Consider the following 17,754-nt stretch of genomic DNA (forward strand, 5'->3'; position numbering starts at 1 on the left):
AATTGGGTTCAAGTAGCAACTAATTGGCTATACTTTACCTGTGGGTCAGTAGCAAGTGTCTTGTTAGCTATAAGCCTGCAGAAATTTACTCTCGGGGATCTTGTCCTACATAGCACCTCTTGTAATGAACCTGAGGTATATGAATAAAGGATTAATGGCAATGGTCAACTCACCTTTATTCAGCAGTCACTAGACACGCATCTGGAGTGTCACATCCGGTTTTGGCCCCCCACCTGCACAAGAAAGACACTTAGCAAGCTGAGTTTAGAGGGGGACCACCAAATTGGGCAAGTGCTCCGTCATAACTTCTGAGGTTAGTTCTGAGTCAGGCTGAGTCAGTCTGGAACAAAGCTTCAGGGGAGAACAAACACCAGCCCATCAACACTACAGGAAACTGAGCAAGAAGAGAACTGGCTGACTGGCAGATTTCAGAGGATTGCGATCATTGGTGCAGTCTAGTTGGAGGTCTGCAACTAGCAGTGTTCCCCAGGGATCAGTATTGGATCTGATCATGTTCAATATCTTCGTCAGTGACCTGGATGGTGGGATAGAGTCCACCCTCAGCAAGTTTGCTGATGGCACAAAGCTGTGAGGAGTGGCTGACGTACCAGGAGGCTGTGTGGCCATTCAACAAGACCTGGACAGACTGGAGAGTTGGGCAGAGAGGAACCTGATGAGGTTCAAGAAGGGCAAGTATAGAGTCTTGCACCAGGGGAGGAGTAAACACATGCATCAGTACAGGTTGGGACTGATCTGCTGGAGAGGAGCTCTGCAGAAAGGAACCTGGGTATCCTGGTGGACAACAGGTTGGCCATGAGCCATCAGTGTGCCCTTGTGGCCAAGAAGGCCAGTGATATCCCAGAGTGCATTGAAAAGGGTGTGACCATCAGGTTGAGGGAGGTGATCCTCCCTGTCTGCTGCTTCAGAAGAATTTTATTTCCCTTGCAATAAAAAGCTTTTTTTCATATATTTTACAATTCCCATTGCTTTTTCTGAATGTATTCTTAAGTAATTAGATTAATAGGTGTGGCATTCATAGAAGTTCCGGTTTTATACATGTTTATGTGTAGTGGATTGATGTTAGGTATCCTAATATTTAGTATACTTAAATGCTTTGGAAAGACAATTCTCCTCCAACTTAAAAATATTTAAATTCAAAAATTTCCCTTTAATATCTACTATTTTATATTTACTAAAGGCAAATTTAATCAGAAATCATGCTACACGTTTGCCTCTATTGGCTGGAATTTCTTTGATTTTGGCTTATGACGGTATAAAATTTTTTTGTATCATCAGTTGTTGAATTCATTGTCTGTGATTATTCCTATTTAAATTGTACTTGCTTTTTTATTTTCCTTTCTACTTTATAGTGGTGGAAGATATGATATTAATTATATTTTTAAAGAGGAGATTGGGTGCTTTCTAAAAATGCATATTTTGTTCAGAGATGCAGTATTTTGCAAGTTTTCAGTGAATATATCCTAACAAAGTAAAGCAATTTAAAGATAAAACAAGAAGCTTTCTTTAAATGGGTGGGATACGTATGGTCCACATTACTCAGGATTTTCACATCTCACCCTTAAGCTCTCTCAATTTTTTAACTGCAAGAGCAGTCAAACACTGGAACCACCTTCCTAGGGAGATGACTGTTGCTCCACTCCTGTCAATGTTCAAGTGGTGTTTGGACAATGCCCTCACCTGTTTTCTCTTAGAGACAATCCCACTTTCATTTGTACTAGATTATTTCACTGGGAAAATAGTTCTAAAAATTCTTGGTTGGTCGGAGTCTCTTAATCAACTTGCGCTTTATTCTTCATGGACTCCAGTAACTGGAAAGAAATAAAGCATCGTGAAACAGAAGGGCTACTAAATCATGACAGTGGTTCAGCCTTTTTTTACCTTGTTATTTCCAAATGCCTTGCCTGGGTTCCATACTCTAGTCTTTTCTTCTGAGAGAACAATATTTGAGAAGAAGTTAGGATATCTTGAAGTACAGTAATAACTGCTTTTTGGAAGACTTCCAAGGTGAAGGGTTGTATGGACATGAATTCGATAGCACTGCTCTCTCGGTGCATAGTTAAAGAAAAAACTCGGTCTGAGTAAGAAGTAACATTTGTTGCAATTTTTCATACTCCTTCTTTAGTCTTGTCTTAAGAAAATAAAATGCTGCTGAACCCTAACCCTAACACTGTGATTTTCTGTGAGGTAATCAAGCTGTAGATCTTCTCATGATATGAGCACAGTAGTTCATTGATTGCCAAAGGATTGAATAAAGGTACCATCACATAAAATTAATCTCTTTGTAAGCCTTTTTCCAAATAAGCTGTTATTTACTATGGAAAGCACGTGTAGTTCTGCTTGCAACAGCAGGCAGAGCTCAAGAAAGCCACAGCTGAGACTTGGGGTTTGATGCATTGAGAAGTTTGGTAGTGATACTAGTATGGCATTCAGTTTTCAAGTGATTGCCAAACTAATTTTTTTTAATTGAGAAATAAAAACATTTTTCTTTTGAAAACTAAATGTACGTAAAACATATATTTTATGAGGAGTGCTCACTCAGTAAGGCTTACTTTGCTTTCTCCTAGAAGCTGATGGACAGATTTGACTTTGGGGAAGAATCTGAACAAAATGAAGAGTCTAAGAAGGAAACTCCCACTTCCCAACTGTAAGATCAACTATGTTTCTAAAGGAAAATGCTAAAATTTGGCTGGCACTAATTGAACTTGAGGATTAAATAGAAAGGAAGATGTTTGTTTGAGAGCATAAGTAAACCAAAACAACGTAAAGAAAAAAGACGTTTTACTAAGTGAAGTGTATACATTTTTAAACATTGTATATGTGTGCCAGTTTTTCTGACTTTATCTTGAAGTTAACACATTCTTTGCTTTATTAGTTATATAAATGTCAGTGGTGCAGTAATGATGATAACAAATGATGTTACATTGTCTGCATCGTTATTATTCTGTATCTCTAATTAAACTCAAATCTCAAGTGTGAAAGTCTCTTTATCAACCACTTGGAGAAAATATGCTTATTTAAAAAAATTCTTTCTTTTTAGGCCGTTAGTACCAGAATCTGTGAACAACTCACTTTTTCACCAACTAGCTGAACAATTGCAGCAACAAAATTTAGAACATCTCAGACAACAACTTCTGGAGCAACAGCAGCCTCAAAAGGTAAGAACTCCATCTTGTGGTTGTTGTCATTTAGTAGAAACTTGCAGAGTAAATAAAATAAGCAGTAGAAAGTGCATCAAGCAGAAAAATAAATAGAATCAAATGTTGGATATACATTTTGCTTCTTTTAGGAAGGAGTACCCCTCAGCTGAGTTACAGACTGACTGTTCTTTGACTGTTCAGCTTGTTTTACTGGAAAAATAAAGTTGTTTTTTTTCTTTTTCTGCTGTTGTGAAGGAGGAAATGAGCCCTGAAGTCAATATGCTACTGTCTGTGAGAGAGAGCAGTGCACGATCTGCTGCTACAGAACTACCAAAGGACAGAATACTAGATTGCACTGTAGTTTAAATTTTCCCCTTCCAAGCTTTAAATCTTGACAGTAAACGTATTATTCTGCTAAAGAATCTGAACTAAAGAATAATGTCCAGTGTTTCCTGTGAGGTTCTTAGTTAAGAATAGATACTTGAGACACTGCAAGGTTGCTTCTTAACTGTGTAAATTGAGTCTTCTCTACAGCAGAGTAAATTGGCTTGTTCTTCTGAGGTTATGCTGTGTTGTTATGCTCTCATTCTGATGTCAGTTTCTGATTCGGTTAGAAAATAAAAAGTTTATTCTGTCTCTTTACTGGCCAGATATAAAGTGGATATGCTATAGGGTATTTGGATCAGTTTATCAGTAAAATGGAAATTTCTGTATTGGATGAAAATCACAAGAAGCTTAACAGTCTGTTGAGAATTTTATTTTAATGAGTGCAAAGGTGCAATCCCCAGCTTTCAATCAGAAATGTCAACAGGAATTTTGAATTTGTGACTTGGAGGTTTTAATTCTATAGAAACTAAAATCTTTGTTTTATTTAACTATACTAACAGGAAGTTTGTACAACATAGATACAGATTAAATTTTTTTATGTAGATGTGTAATCTAGCAATTTCTGGCTTAAACTCTGTGTAGATTGTACAGAAATATAACTCTGGAAGGTGAATCTGTTTGAGGAGCTTTTGATATGACTTATCTAAAAATAGCTAATAGTATGTAATTTGAAATAATAAGCTAAATGGCCTACCTTATTGTAGAACAAACTATTAAAAAAAAAAAAAAAAAAGCAGAATTGGACACTAAATTAGATTTCATTTATGAAATTAAGTTACATTACATGTATGGGTATTGAGTTGATATGACTCATCCCCTATTATTTGATCTTCTATTCCAAATGGTTTTACAGAAATTATTTCCCTTCAGGTCCACTCAGCTTCTTGATTACATGGTACATAGAATAAGTTTAACATTCATGTTGATCGCAGCTAAAAGACACAAAGTTCTACTGGATCTCCTCAGGACTGACTGCAGTGTGTTACAAGGAATATTTTCTTTAATTCCATTCTTAAGAATCAGTGAGAAGGATTCAGGGAAAGAAGAAGGAAAATGAAACACAAACCAAAAGTATTAAACACCTAATTAGGAGCAGAGTGGGAGGAGGAGAAGATAGGAGCAACAAGAAATGTAGGAACTGATACCAAGAAACAGAGGTTATATAGAAATAATTAAATACATGGAAAATGAAGTAGATAACATTATTAGAAGACGAAAACATTAAATAATTGTAAAAACTAAGTTATAAAAGTTGTCAATTACTTTTCTGAAGATTTTCATTTTATTTCTTGTATTTCTTGCATTTATTTTCTGTCTCATAAGTATTTATTCGAAACCTATGCTTCTGTATTTCTCAGTAGATAATTACTCCATATGAATGAAAAGGAAGAAAATAAAAGTAGATTGTTTTTGAGAAATATTTGAACAATTGTTTCGTGTATTCTTGATTTCTGACACAATAAACAATTTGAATTATGAGGCTTCTTATGACTTATAATTATTTGCAATTTAGGCAAGCCCTGAGGAAAATCAGGAAGGGAATTTTGGTTCAGAACACTCTGCATCACCTTCACAAGGGAGCAGTCAACAGCAGTTTTTAGAAGCAGAAACAAATGTAGATGATTCAATGGATATTCAACAACAGGTAAAAGAATTTTAAATTTTAACTGCAAAAGTTGAAAACATTATATTGATTTCAAAAGAAGTAAAATATGTGCATTTTTTCATATACTTGGATAGATGGTAAGTGTATTTATTAAATCTTTATGAATATCTACTGTGTCTCACCTCAGGACATGGACATAGATGAAGGACAGGATGTTGCTGAAGAAGAGATTTTTGAACAAGAAGAAAAAAAATCTGCTGTTCGTTCAAGATCAAGAACTCGTTCAAGATCTCGTTCAAGGTAAAGTAATGAACTTGTATTAAGAAAATGAAGGTTTTTTGTTTTTTGTTTTTTTTAAACAGGATTTCAGTCTGTGATTACTATTCTCAATCTTGTATTTTTCAAAGTTTTCATGGGTAATTTGTTCATTTAGTGTTTGTGAGCTAGATGAAGATTTAATGTACGGCAGCTTGTTTTGCATACCTTTGGACTACCTTAAATTTTTTAGGACTGGTCAGGTAACAAAAATAACACGAGTGAGTTTGACAGGCTTTCTCTGCCAGAAGAACAGGTACTGTTACGGAAATCTTGAGGCGTGTTTTGTTTTGGTTTATTATTTAAAGCCCTGTGTATATGTTCTATTCCCCACATTAATGGCAGTTTGAGTAAATATAAAGGAAGTATTTGTAACAAGCTTGAAGACTGTAGTTAAAAATAAAACTGTATTACTTTTTTTTTTTTTTTAAAGTCAGCATACTGAAGTAAAGTATTTTGTAGGTCACCAAGGAAAAGAAGGTCTAGATCACGATCTGGTTCTCGTAAGCGCAAACACAGAAAGCGTTCACGCTCAAGATCAAGAGAAAGGAAGAGAAAGTCATCTCGGTCCTACTCCAGTGAAAGAAGGGCTAGGGAAAGGGAAAAAGAACGTCAGAAAAAGGGATTGCCTCCAATACGGTCAAAAACACTAAGTGGTAAGTGGCAACAGTTTTCTGTTCTAATAATATATTTCTAAAGGGAGAATGCCTTATTTTTCATTGAAAGAAAAATATCCAGCTTCTACAAAACTTTGATAGACAAATTCTTTTTGTAAGTTTAAGTTCTGGTGTTTCTTACAACTTAAGCAGGTACATGATCTCATCTTAGAGAAGAGCAAATATCATCCTGTTCTGCTGATGATTTTACTTGTGCTATTACATTGACAGTTTTAGCTCCAAAAAGAAAAGTAGCAAAAGTGTCACTAAGTTACTGGATGCTTTTTCTTTAATACTGTCTTTTACAACGCATTTGAAAATGGACAACACTTGGTCTAAAATTTGTTACTGGGATTTGTAAGGGATTTATGTATGTGGTGGACACTGTTCAGAGGTGTGCACTTTGGTCAGTTTGCTGAGTGCTTTAAATAGAATTAATTTTGTTACTGTATCAGCATGGTGTTTTCAGGATCCTGGATTCTCCGGATGCACACATTGCACTTAATTTATTTTTGTAACAAACTTGCACTCCCAAATTTAACTTTAGTTAGATAACATAGTTTCAGATGTAGGTTCTGTGTTTATTTGGTGTCCTGAATTCTGTCACGTATCTGACAAGTTAAGTAATTCAGAATTCATTTTTCTAAGAGTGTTCTGTTCTCTATACATGAGTATTTAACATCTTTCCAAGATGCTGTAAACTCAGAACTAGAGTTTTGATGTCTGGTTTTTGTTCTCTGGCTTTTCATGTGATAAATAGCAAATAGTTTTTATGGTGTGGATTTATCCCAGCTGAGTACAAAGCAGGGAACTATAATCAGAATGGATGGGGACTGGGAAGCAGGGATGCTAAGTGCGATATAGAAGACCATCAGCACTTGAAGTACTTGGAGGTAGTCTGTCTCATGTAGAAGGGGGATACTAAGGAGTGTAAGTGAGGTTGGAATTGGAGGAGAACAAAAAAATTTTCTATTGACTTCAATTTGTTAAGCAACTCAAAATATGACAACCACTGTTATCACTAGTTGAGGTCTGAAGAATTGTTTCTTACGCATTTTGTTGTGAGAAATAAATTGACTTCTGTGAAATTTCAAAAGATAAGGAGCCAGTTGTGTCTAAGAGAAATCTGAGGGCTAGTCCTTCTCAGCATTACTGAGTCAATTGAAAGTCTTTTAATCGTACAGGTATGCTTTTTAATGGCAAATTGCTATTACAGCTTGCTATAGCTGATCATAGAATATTTTGACTGGGAGGGACCTTTCTGCTGCAGGCAATAATAGCTGACATTTCATTGTTTTTAAACAATGTTTTTCATTGTTTTTAAAACAACTATTTTGATTAAAAGAAAGTAAAACAAGAAAAGTGAAGGCTTGTACTGAACAGCTGTTTTTGTTTCATTTAGCCTTTTAATATTTCTATTAATTTACCTACTCTCTGCTTAATAAGTTATAGATTTACTATTCTTGCTTTTGATCCATGATTTCTGTGCCTATTATATCCATTCTATAATGTGTTCTGTAAGCAAACATTTTAGTACTTGTTGTAACATGAATGCTTCTCTTGGCAGTTTGCAGCACTACTCTTTGGGTAGGACAAGTAGACAAGAAGGCAACACAGCAAGATTTGACCAACTTGTTTGAAGAATTTGGACAAATAGAATCTATTAATGTAAGTGTGCATATTATGATCCATTTTTAAGGATTTTAAGCAACTTAAACATACCTAGGCCTCTGGATTCCTTTTTAGCCTAAGCTTGTGTTTAGGTGATTGATACGTATATTTTTTATCACTGTTTAGAAACTGTAGCTTCATGTACTTTTGTTTGAAGCACTGAAGACAGTATGCTTCATGGTAAAATGACTTTTCCATGACAAAAACTTTGGTTGCACAGTTTTAAAAGTTTAAAACAAGTTTGTTTGTTTGTTTGTTTGTTTTTTTGAAGTTGGATTTTAACAAGTACAAAGTTGTGCCTTTTCACTTTGTGTTGTGACATAGGAATAGAGATCATTTTTTATTTCACTAATCGACAAGAGTGCGATGTGATGTCCTCAATGGCTTGGTTATATGCATACATAGGGGTGCTAAATAGCAGTCAGTGTATCTAAATCATTTATAAAAGGATACATGGTACTGTAAACAAGAGCGTGTTTATAAAATGTGACCATAAAAGCATGCTTTCCTTAGGAGCTATATTTCTCATGATTTAGAGTCATTTAGGTTTAGTCTAGTAGAATCATAGAATGGCCTAAGTTGGAAGGGACCTTAAAGATCATCCAGTTCCAACCTTCCTGCCAACTTCCTGTGCACTTCATCCCACTATCTGTGTCACTGATTCACAAGTGAAGACTGAGGCAAAGAACTTGTTAATTGTTCAGTACCTTTTGCCATAGCATCTCTGCTTTCTGCTTGTCATTAAAATCTGTCATGCTGCTTTTAGCGCCCATTCTTCAGCTTGCTGCTGCTTCTAGGAGATGTTGTAACTATTGTACTCTACTAACTTCACTCTTAGTTCTTGCTGATGCTCAGAATTGTTAATTATGCTTATTACAGTGATGGTTACAGTATAAGTCCCTCCTTTTTTTTTTCTTTTTTTTTTTGTTATTTTAGTATTCAGTGTAGATACGTAATCTGAAGTACCATTTTTCCTACTTTTTAAGACCACGGATCTTTTTTATTCAATAGATGATTCCCCCAAGAGGTTGTGCATATGTCTGCATGGTTCATAGACAAGATGCATATCGTGCTCTTCAGAAGCTTAGTTCTGGGTCCTACAAAATTGGATCTAAAATTATTAAGGTAAGTTGAACTTAGTCCAAAGATGGTGTCCATTTCAAAAGCAGTACAGTTTTTTTTATCAGTTGATCAATTATTTAACAGCTATTAATTCAAACTGACAGTATGGAAAATAAGAATGAATCGTTAAGGTACATATGGCATACAGTGCAGGTTTGGACAGGTAATACGGAAGATACTTAAATAAAATTGTGACTTAATACTTAGAAAACATCTGGGAAATGTTTTAAATACATGTTGGTGATAAAAAATACTGTGAAATACTAAAGTCCTGTACTTGACCACATAGATCACTTAATACTAAAATTGCTAGTGTTGTTGAAGTTAATTATTTGATTAGGTGCTATGCTTTTTCTGCTTTCTTTGACACTTCAGGAAGAGTCCTTTAAATACCGTATTCTTGATTTCCCTATCTGTATGTTAGAAATAACGCAGAAGAAATTTGAGGTTTTAAATGTAATTAATGTTCCTATTGTTGCAGAGGCCAGGTGAATGTCCTACATTTCACAGGTTATACATAACCAGATAATCTTTTGGGGTTTTATTTTCAGATTGCCTGGGCTTTAAATAAAGGTGTGAAAACAGAGTATAAGCAATTCTGGGATGTGGATCTGGGAGTTTCATATATTCCTTGGGAGAAGGTAAAACTGGATGATTTGGAGGGCTTTGCTGAAGGTGGCATGATTGATCAGGAGACAGTAAATACAGGTATGAACATTAACAGTGATACTTACAATGTGTTTATTTCTTTATAATTGCAAATCCTGAGAAAGTTTATTTCTTTAGGTAACACATACTCTTTTAAAGCTTACATTAATATTACTAACTGCTTGTTTACAATATAAATGGCATTGAAATGTAGATTATTTTTGTAGGGGAGTAATTAATTAATTGTCATGACCTGTTGTCAGGGGGATTAATTTAAGGAAGATAATAATTAACAGTTCCAATTTGCTGTATGCTCAAGTCTAAGTATGTTATTTATGTAACAATTATGATCTAGTTGTGATTTTGAAAGATGTTATATTCTGGTATGAGACTAAAGTTGGTGTTGGAACTTGTCCAAATAGGACCAACTTAGCTGAACTTTGAGGTATTTCCTCTATTAAAGTCAGAGACAAGAAAACATGTAGTGTTAGACCTATATACTGAAACCTATTTGAGAAGTTTGCTAAGTCTGTAAAAGATACATGAGTACTGTATTTTCTTGAAATTGTCTAGCACCAAATGACAAGACTACATTGAAATAAGCAATGTATTAAAACTGTTTCATTATAGAGACAATTTTTCAGGTAAAAATGCATTCACAATGCTTGGAGTAAAAATTTACTGTAGGTACCATAAGAATTAAATCATGAAATATTATTGGAATACATTCACTATTTTATACTTGAAAAACACAAACCTTTTTTCTTGGTACCGTTGGAAGTTAATATGAGGAGGTGGTAAAAAGGAGTTGTGCTTGGTTGATTGGTTTGTTTGGTGTTTTTTCTCCACTTGAGGATCTGTCATTCTACTGCAGCCAAATTTTTAGAAATCTGAAACATACTCTGTATTGTGAATTATTAAACAGAATAATTGGTGAAAAACTTTGGCAAGTTTTAAAAAGTTTGTGTACAGGCACAATTAAATAGTGTCAAGCAGGTGTTTAGAAACATTTAACATTCTTATAATGCATAATAATAAGTAAATAATTGTATTTACTGTTTAAAATAGAAAAGAACTTTTTAAAAAAAACCCACATCAGTATCTTTTTATGTTAAAAATGCATCTTTTTTTTTTTTTTTTTTTTAATAAAGAATGGGAAACAGCAAGGAGCTCAGAGCCTCCTAAAGAAAATATTCAAACTACGCAGAGTACTGCAGTTGATAAGAGCACAGTGATTACAACACAGACAGAAGCTTACACACAGCCAGTCACTATGCTACAGGTTTGTATTAAAGTTTGAATTTGCAGAATCTCCACACAGCTGGAGGGGTAAGTTTTTATTCAATACAGATTAACTTCAATATTAAGGAAAGTACCTAAGCAAAATATTTAAAGCCCTGTGTTCTGAATAGATTGTTGTAGTCTATGATACACACAGTAATTTGTGAGAGCCACTGAATATCTACTGTGTTTTCTTCCACCTGATAAAACATGATTTTATTAGCATCTAATCAATAGCTGTTTATTATGGAAGGCTGGAAGAATGTGGTGTAATTTTCCTTGAGTATAGCACAAGTGTAAACTCCGATGCCTTATGTCAAACTCTTAAAATCTTTTTTGTTATGACCACTGAAATTGTAAAATGAGAACAGTTGTTAAATAAAAAAAAAAAAAACTTGTATTCATATTGTCATTTTTTCTTAACATGTCTAGACACTGGCAGCACTTGAGCTGACGTGATGGTACTATGCAATTAACATTTTTGCATTTACTTGTGCTGAAGTCTGTGCTTTTACAGTTTTTTCTATGTTGTCCCTGGTCTTATTTCAACTTCCTCCCAGCATAGACTGTGATTCATTAAAAAATACATGTATATGTGTCTATATGTGCATATTGCTTTTATTCTGCTCTGTATTACTTCTGAGTATTCTGCATTGTGCCAAAATGCACAGCTCAAACAGAATGTAGAACTATTATATGATTTCCAGGATTTCATCAGGTTTGTTAGTTAGAGTATCACATGTGCTAACCTCACAACACTCTGGCACTGTTCTGAAATATATTGTTCCTTCTAATGAGAATGGAATGATTGTTTCTTAAGTGCCCTCAAATTGCCAGATTTTTTCTCTTACCCTCCCTCTCTCTTTTCTTCCTTTTTCACCCCTACTTCTCACCACACTTTCTTTCTCTTTCCCTCTTCCTTTTTTGTATTCCCCTCTCTCCCTAAGTAATTTTCTATACTTCAATTAGCATAATGTCTAACTGTGCATTTTCTGCTCCTTTAGAAAAATGAAAAAATAGCATAGGATTCATCCAGTGGCCTTATTTATCTGTTATGCAGATACTATTCCAGAATGCAGTCTAATTCTTCAGAGCCTTCAAAATATAAAGTTTTTGGGTACATTTAACATTTTGCATGAATTGCAGGCAAGGCAGTGAATAAACTCTTTTAATGTTACTGAATGCTGTAGGCATTTAAATTACTTTTTTTTTTCTTTCCATTAAAAAAAAGATTCCAGTAGCTCCAGCTGTGCCTGCTGTTAGCTTAGTTCCACCTGCGTTTCCTGTCACAATGTCTGTCCCTCCTCCTGGTTATAGTGCCATTCCTCCTCCGCCCTTCTTGCGAGCAAGTTTCAATCCTTCACAGCCACCTCCAGGTAAGTCAGTAAGGAGAAAATTGAATATGTAATAAGTATTCTCAACCTGTGTGCTATGTATATTTTGCTTTGCACAGTTTTCCAACAACTTCTGGTTATTGCTTGAGCGAACTCAAGAGTCTCTAATTTTAACCCAATATGAAATTCCTAATGTCAAAAAATGACATTACTCACGTACTTTGTGGAGCATATTACTAAAGCTGGATTTTTTTTGTTTTCTGATTGTTTTTGTTTTTAATTTTTGGGGAAAAATCAAAATTAAAAGATTCTTAAAATTCATCTCCTTTCTTTGGAAGATTTTGAAACTCCTAATGAAAATACGATACCTATTTGGGTATTGCTGACATAAATCCCTTTTAGAGATGAGCATGCAGATCTTTTACAATAAAGATGGATTGTTTTTTGAAAATAACAACTGTTGTCACATCTTCATGTACTTGTGTTGTTCACTGGTTTTGAGTGATGCAACTTTCCAGGATAAATAATATAAGTAAGGTTTTAATGCAAAATTATATTTGTTTGTCATTGTAATAATTTGTACATTTTCCACATAGGTTTTATGCCTCCCCCAGTTCCTCCTGTTGTTCCTCCTCCTGTTGTCCCACCACCTGTTGTCCCACCAGTTGTTCCAACATGTAAGTTTGATTCTTCTCATAGTTGCTGTATGTCATTAAAAGCTTGCTTGTTTGATATATTGCTTATCACTTAATGAAAAATATATTAGTCCTGTCTAATGGAAAATAGGAATATAGCATGGAGTAACTGGGGAAAAAATAATGACAAATGAGTTATTTAATATTTGTATGCATAGTTCAGTATTTTTACTTGGCTATAACAGATGTATCTATTACTTAAGCTGTCAAGTGTTAGTTGCTGAGTAATTTATAATGATTTATTTTTAGTTAGCCTTTTAACTGTTATCAGTTTAACATGTAAGAGTGTTTTTAAAGAGTACTGATTGGTTATGGTGCCTGCAGTTCAAATTCTCTACAAAAAAGTAAAGATTAGAGTGCTGATTGAACATAAAAAAAAAAAAAAAAAAAAGATTATTAAAACTACCATAATTCTTACAGTAATTAAAAGAATATTGATTTATTATCTTGATACCTAACAAACTAAACATGGAGGATGCAGATATGGTTACTGTGATGCACTTGTGTTTTTTCTCTACAGCTTTAGTACAGCCTCCATTACCAATTGCTCAAGAGTCGATGAAGGATGTACCTTTTACTGGCCTGGTTCTACCAGTTGTTGGCACAGTTAGTAGCAATCTAGCTACTCCAACATTATCTTCTGGAAGCATCTTTAATCCTCTGCCAATCAACAAACAAGAATCTGATGAAAAGGGATCTCATCTTGCAGACCTTCAGATTTCTTCCAGTGAAAATGGTAGAGCTGGTAAGAAATGTTTTTATTGTCTGATACTTTCACGTACAAGAAACATCATCAAGCTTAAGAGGTTTTTTTGCTGGTCCTTGTCCAATACACTAATAAATAGAGTTGGAAGTTGTATGCTAGGTATAATTTTCAGTTTAAAATGAAGGAGTAATGGAGATCATCTTTATCACAATCTGATCATTTATTCCTAACAGCTTTTTCTTGGGAATCTTTTCTTTGTATATTTGAGAAATAGAGCTAAATCTCTTGAAAACATTTTAGAAGTGCATTTGTTCTACATGAACAGTAATGCAAAAAAGCAGAGTAGAATAAAGTAGTATAAAATTTAAAGACCTATGTCAAGTATTTTAATATTTCACTTGCGTAAATTGGGTGATAGTTGTGGAGTTTGTCAATTTTAAGCTGCTGTACATTCTTTACTATATACAGGTGTTAATTTCTATGGCTTAATGTCTATTCTCAACATGATTAAAATGATCTATGTTCACTATAGAAACTGAGACAGACCTCATCAGCAGTATCATCACTCTGAATGTATTACTTGAATAATGAATTAAGTTCTGTTTTGTTTCCAATATTATGTTGCATTGGCATTTTCTGGTAACTGTTCTTCTTGTTGCTTCATTTTAGTGCAAAGTGATGTCTCAAGTAGCTCTGGGCTTGTTGGAGGAATGCAGCCACCCAGCGTCTCAAGCAGTTCTGGGTTAACTGGAGAAGGCCAGCCACCCAGTGTCTCAAGCAGCTCTGGACTTGCAGGCGGAGTACAGCCACCCAGTGTCTCAAGCAACTCTGGACTTGGAGGAGGAGTGCAACCACCAACTGTTTCAAGCAGTTCTGGTCTTGCAGGAGGAGTGCAACTACCCAGTGTCTCCAGTAGCTCTTCTCTTGCAGGAGGAGTTCAGCCAACCAGCGTCTCGAGCAGCTCTGGACTTATGGCTGGAGTGCAACCACCAAATGTCTCAAGTAGCTCAGGGCTTCTAGCTGGAGTGCATCCACCCAATATCTCAAGCAGCCCTGGCCTTCTACCAGGAATGCAGCCTCCCAGTGTTTCGAGTAGCTCAGGAGTTCTGGCAGGAGTACAGCCACCGAGTGTCTCAAACAACTCTGGTCTTCTCCTAATGCCACCACCGAATGTTTCAAGTAGTTCTGGACTTATGGGAGTGCCACCACCAAATATTTCAAGTAACTCTGGACTTCTGGCAATACAGCACCCAGCTGGTGTTCAAAATATGCCTCATTTAAATATTAGTAGTCAAAGGATGCCAGGAATGCCTCTCATAGATATCCGTCCAGGCCTAATGCCCCATTCTCCTGGACCAAGGTTTCCATTAATGCAGCCAGGAATACCACCACAGCGTAGTATTCCTCCTCCAGCAATCCTTGATCCATCTCTTCACCCTCCGCCTCGAGGTCCTTTTCCTCCAGGAGATATTTTTAATCAAACAGAAAGACCTTTTGCAACACCAGGAAGACAAAATATTGATAGCATTTCTAATCCAGAGAAAAGGTTACCACTTGGAGGCGATAATATTCAGCAGGAGGGAGACAGAGATTATCGCTTTCCTCCAGTGGAAAACCGAGATAATCTCAACAGACCATCCCAAGTGGATGTCAGAGATTCTGTTGGACGACCACCAGTTGATCCAAGAGAGGGCATAGGAAGACCTCCAGTAGATGGAAGAGAACATTTTGCAAGACCTCATGTTGACATGAGAGAAAATTTTGGAAGACCAGGTATAGATAATCTTGGTCGAAGAGAGCATTTTGCTTTCAATTCAGATAAGCACTGGGGACAAAGAGGAGATTATGATGAAAGAGAGCACCATGCCTTTCCTATTTATGGTGGCCCTAAAGGCTTCCATGAGGACAGAGAGAGATTTCGGCATGTAAACTATAGGTTTGATAGTAGAAGTGGTCCCAGCTGGAATAGAGGATTTGAACAAGATGCTCACAGAGATTTTGATGACCGCAGAAGACCCTGGGAAAGACAGAGGGACAGGGATGACAGAGATTTTAACTTCTGCAGAGAAATCAATGGAAACAGGTTTGGAAGAGACAGAATGTCAAACAACTGGATCCCCCCTCCACACCCACGGGTTTTTGAATACTTTGATGGGGCCACTTCCCAACGCAAAGCGGATAATTTGCCCCAGGTAAACGGTGAAAATACAGAGACAGAAAGTCAACCACCAACTGCACAGGTGCAGGACGATCCAGAACTTTATGAAAAACTGACATCTTCCGTCGAGATAAACAAAGAGAAGAGTGACACAGAAGCTGATATAGAAAGTGAACCAGTGGTAGAAAGCACAGAAACTGAGGGGACATAATCATCACTCAGTAGGTAAAAGATACCTTTTGTAAAGTTGTCATCTCTCTGTAATAGATAAATGGCTGACTGGACCTTAGTAGTTCACTTTTGTCTGCCAGAATTAAGTTAATCTGATGTTCATGTTCATCTTTCACTTAAATAACTGTACAACTGACTTGTATAGAACACTGTTCTTAATTTGAACATGGTAGGTAAACTTTTTTTTTAATTTCTCTGGTAAAACATAAACTTGCCCCCACTTGCTTTTAATTTCATAAAGGTAAAATAACAGCTTGTCAAACAAAGACTTCCTATGGAAGACAGTGGAATTTTTTAGATACTACCCCTAGGTTGGCTATTGAAATTGTTATACTTGAAAACAGGTGCTGGTGTATCTTGTCCGTGTTTTTAGGCTGCTGCAGAATTTTAAAGTATAGACAAAGCTGTGATATCTTATGTTCCTACAATTTGGCAGAAAATGAAATGGCCCATGTTACTTAAGGAGCATAACACAGAGATTAAAAGTGATTTTGTAAAATCTACACTATAGTCTCTGTTTTCTCTAAAGTAAGTGTTTTGTGGTTTGTTCCTCGTACTGCAGTGGGTTTAAAAAACAATGCAAAAGTACATTTTAATGTTGGGTGCATTTTGTTTTTAGATGCCAATAAAGCATATTTGTTTGATAACAGTGTTCTAGGTATTGTATTTTTTTTTTTTTAAAGAAACCTGCAAGCTATAAAAACTTGGAACCAGCTATGATATGTGCTTAGCTAGTTGTTGCAAAAGGTTTATACTACTTTTGTAAGACCAATGCAACAGCTATCATGTGCAAGAAAGATGTGTATGGTTTTTACATGGAAAATCATGCAGTCATGCTAGTTTATGTGTATAACATATGTATGTAAATATTTGTGTAAACTCTTTGTAGATACTACTTTCTCTGTGCGTGCGTGTATGTACACACACTCACAGAATATTGCAGACAATTCAATAAAATTGAAAAAAGTAGGTTAGAAAAATGTTCACCTTCTTTAAATAGTAAGATTACAAAGTGCGTATCGCTGTGATACTGTCAAGCTTACATTTACCTTCTTATGCTAGTAGATGTACGAAGTTCTTACTATTTACAGAAGGTGAAATATGAGACACTGTAAGAATATACAGTAATATTTTAGCTTTTCTTTTTTAAAATGAGGATACATGTGAAGCCAAAATTAAGTATTTGCATTGTCTTGTTTTGTAACATATTGGGTATTCTGGATAGACAGTGGTAGTGTTTAAGTACTTTGTGGTTGTTTTTATTGACTCAAAGTCCCAAAGTGTTGCATGAAGAGTAAAAAGCTGTTGTTGGTCTGAAAAATCCTCTTTTTTTTTTTTTTTGTTTGTTTGTTTTAACAGAAATCAGGGGGCTTTGTGTTTTGGTGGCTTAATACTGAAGGAGAAAATCTTGTTAAATTGCTGAGAGGAATTGGCTGCTTAGGTAAATGAGTAGCGCTGTTCTCTCTTATTTCACATACTTTGCTGCTTATGTCCTTCAAATTGGTGGTGGAGCATTTAATATTGTAAGATTTTCAATTTGTTTCATTGAAATGCATTCCACCAACTTCTTTCAACGTAACTTTTGTTAAAATTCTGTCTGAAGGCATTTCATTTAGCTCTGAAGAAGTTGTTATTCTCTTGCATAGTAGTATCAGAGAGGTGGATTCTGTTATCCCAATGCCTCTTTTCTAGAAGAAATGTTTTTAGCTCAGATTAGAATTTTGATCTTTACTGTTAAAGTGTAAACATGCAAGTTTTAATTCCCCTTCCAATTCTTCCAAAGGAT

At 35.4% G+C, this 17,754-nt stretch overlaps 1 protein-coding gene across 2 annotated transcripts in view; it reads left to right on the plus strand.

Annotated features, from left to right (window-relative positions):
• Positions 1-15,948, plus strand: part of SCAF8 (SR-related CTD associated factor 8) — a gene marked incomplete at both ends in the record, with an annotated part of 47,913 nt that extends 31,965 nt beyond the window's left edge. For both annotated transcript variants that reach the window (XM_079532813.1, XM_079532814.1), the window contains 13 exons: positions 2,586-2,665; positions 3,059-3,176; positions 5,059-5,190; positions 5,339-5,451; positions 5,929-6,122; positions 7,690-7,790; positions 8,805-8,918; positions 9,467-9,623; positions 10,715-10,845; positions 12,076-12,220; positions 12,775-12,855; positions 13,394-13,618; positions 14,249-15,948. In XM_079532813.1, coding sequence (XP_079388939.1) covers positions 2,586-2,665; positions 3,059-3,176; positions 5,059-5,190; positions 5,339-5,451; positions 5,929-6,122; positions 7,690-7,790; positions 8,805-8,918; positions 9,467-9,623; positions 10,715-10,845; positions 12,076-12,220; positions 12,775-12,855; positions 13,394-13,618; positions 14,249-15,948 — 3,291 coding nt within the window. The remainder of the gene's footprint in view (positions 1-2,585; positions 2,666-3,058; positions 3,177-5,058; positions 5,191-5,338; positions 5,452-5,928; positions 6,123-7,689; positions 7,791-8,804; positions 8,919-9,466; positions 9,624-10,714; positions 10,846-12,075; positions 12,221-12,774; positions 12,856-13,393; positions 13,619-14,248) is intronic.
• Between the last annotated feature and the right edge of the window lie 1,806 nt (positions 15,949-17,754).

This window comes from Tetrao urogallus (genome assembly GCF_951394365.1).
Source record: "Tetrao urogallus genome assembly, chromosome: 2".
Taxonomy (NCBI): domain Eukaryota; kingdom Metazoa; phylum Chordata; class Aves; order Galliformes; family Phasianidae; genus Tetrao; species Tetrao urogallus.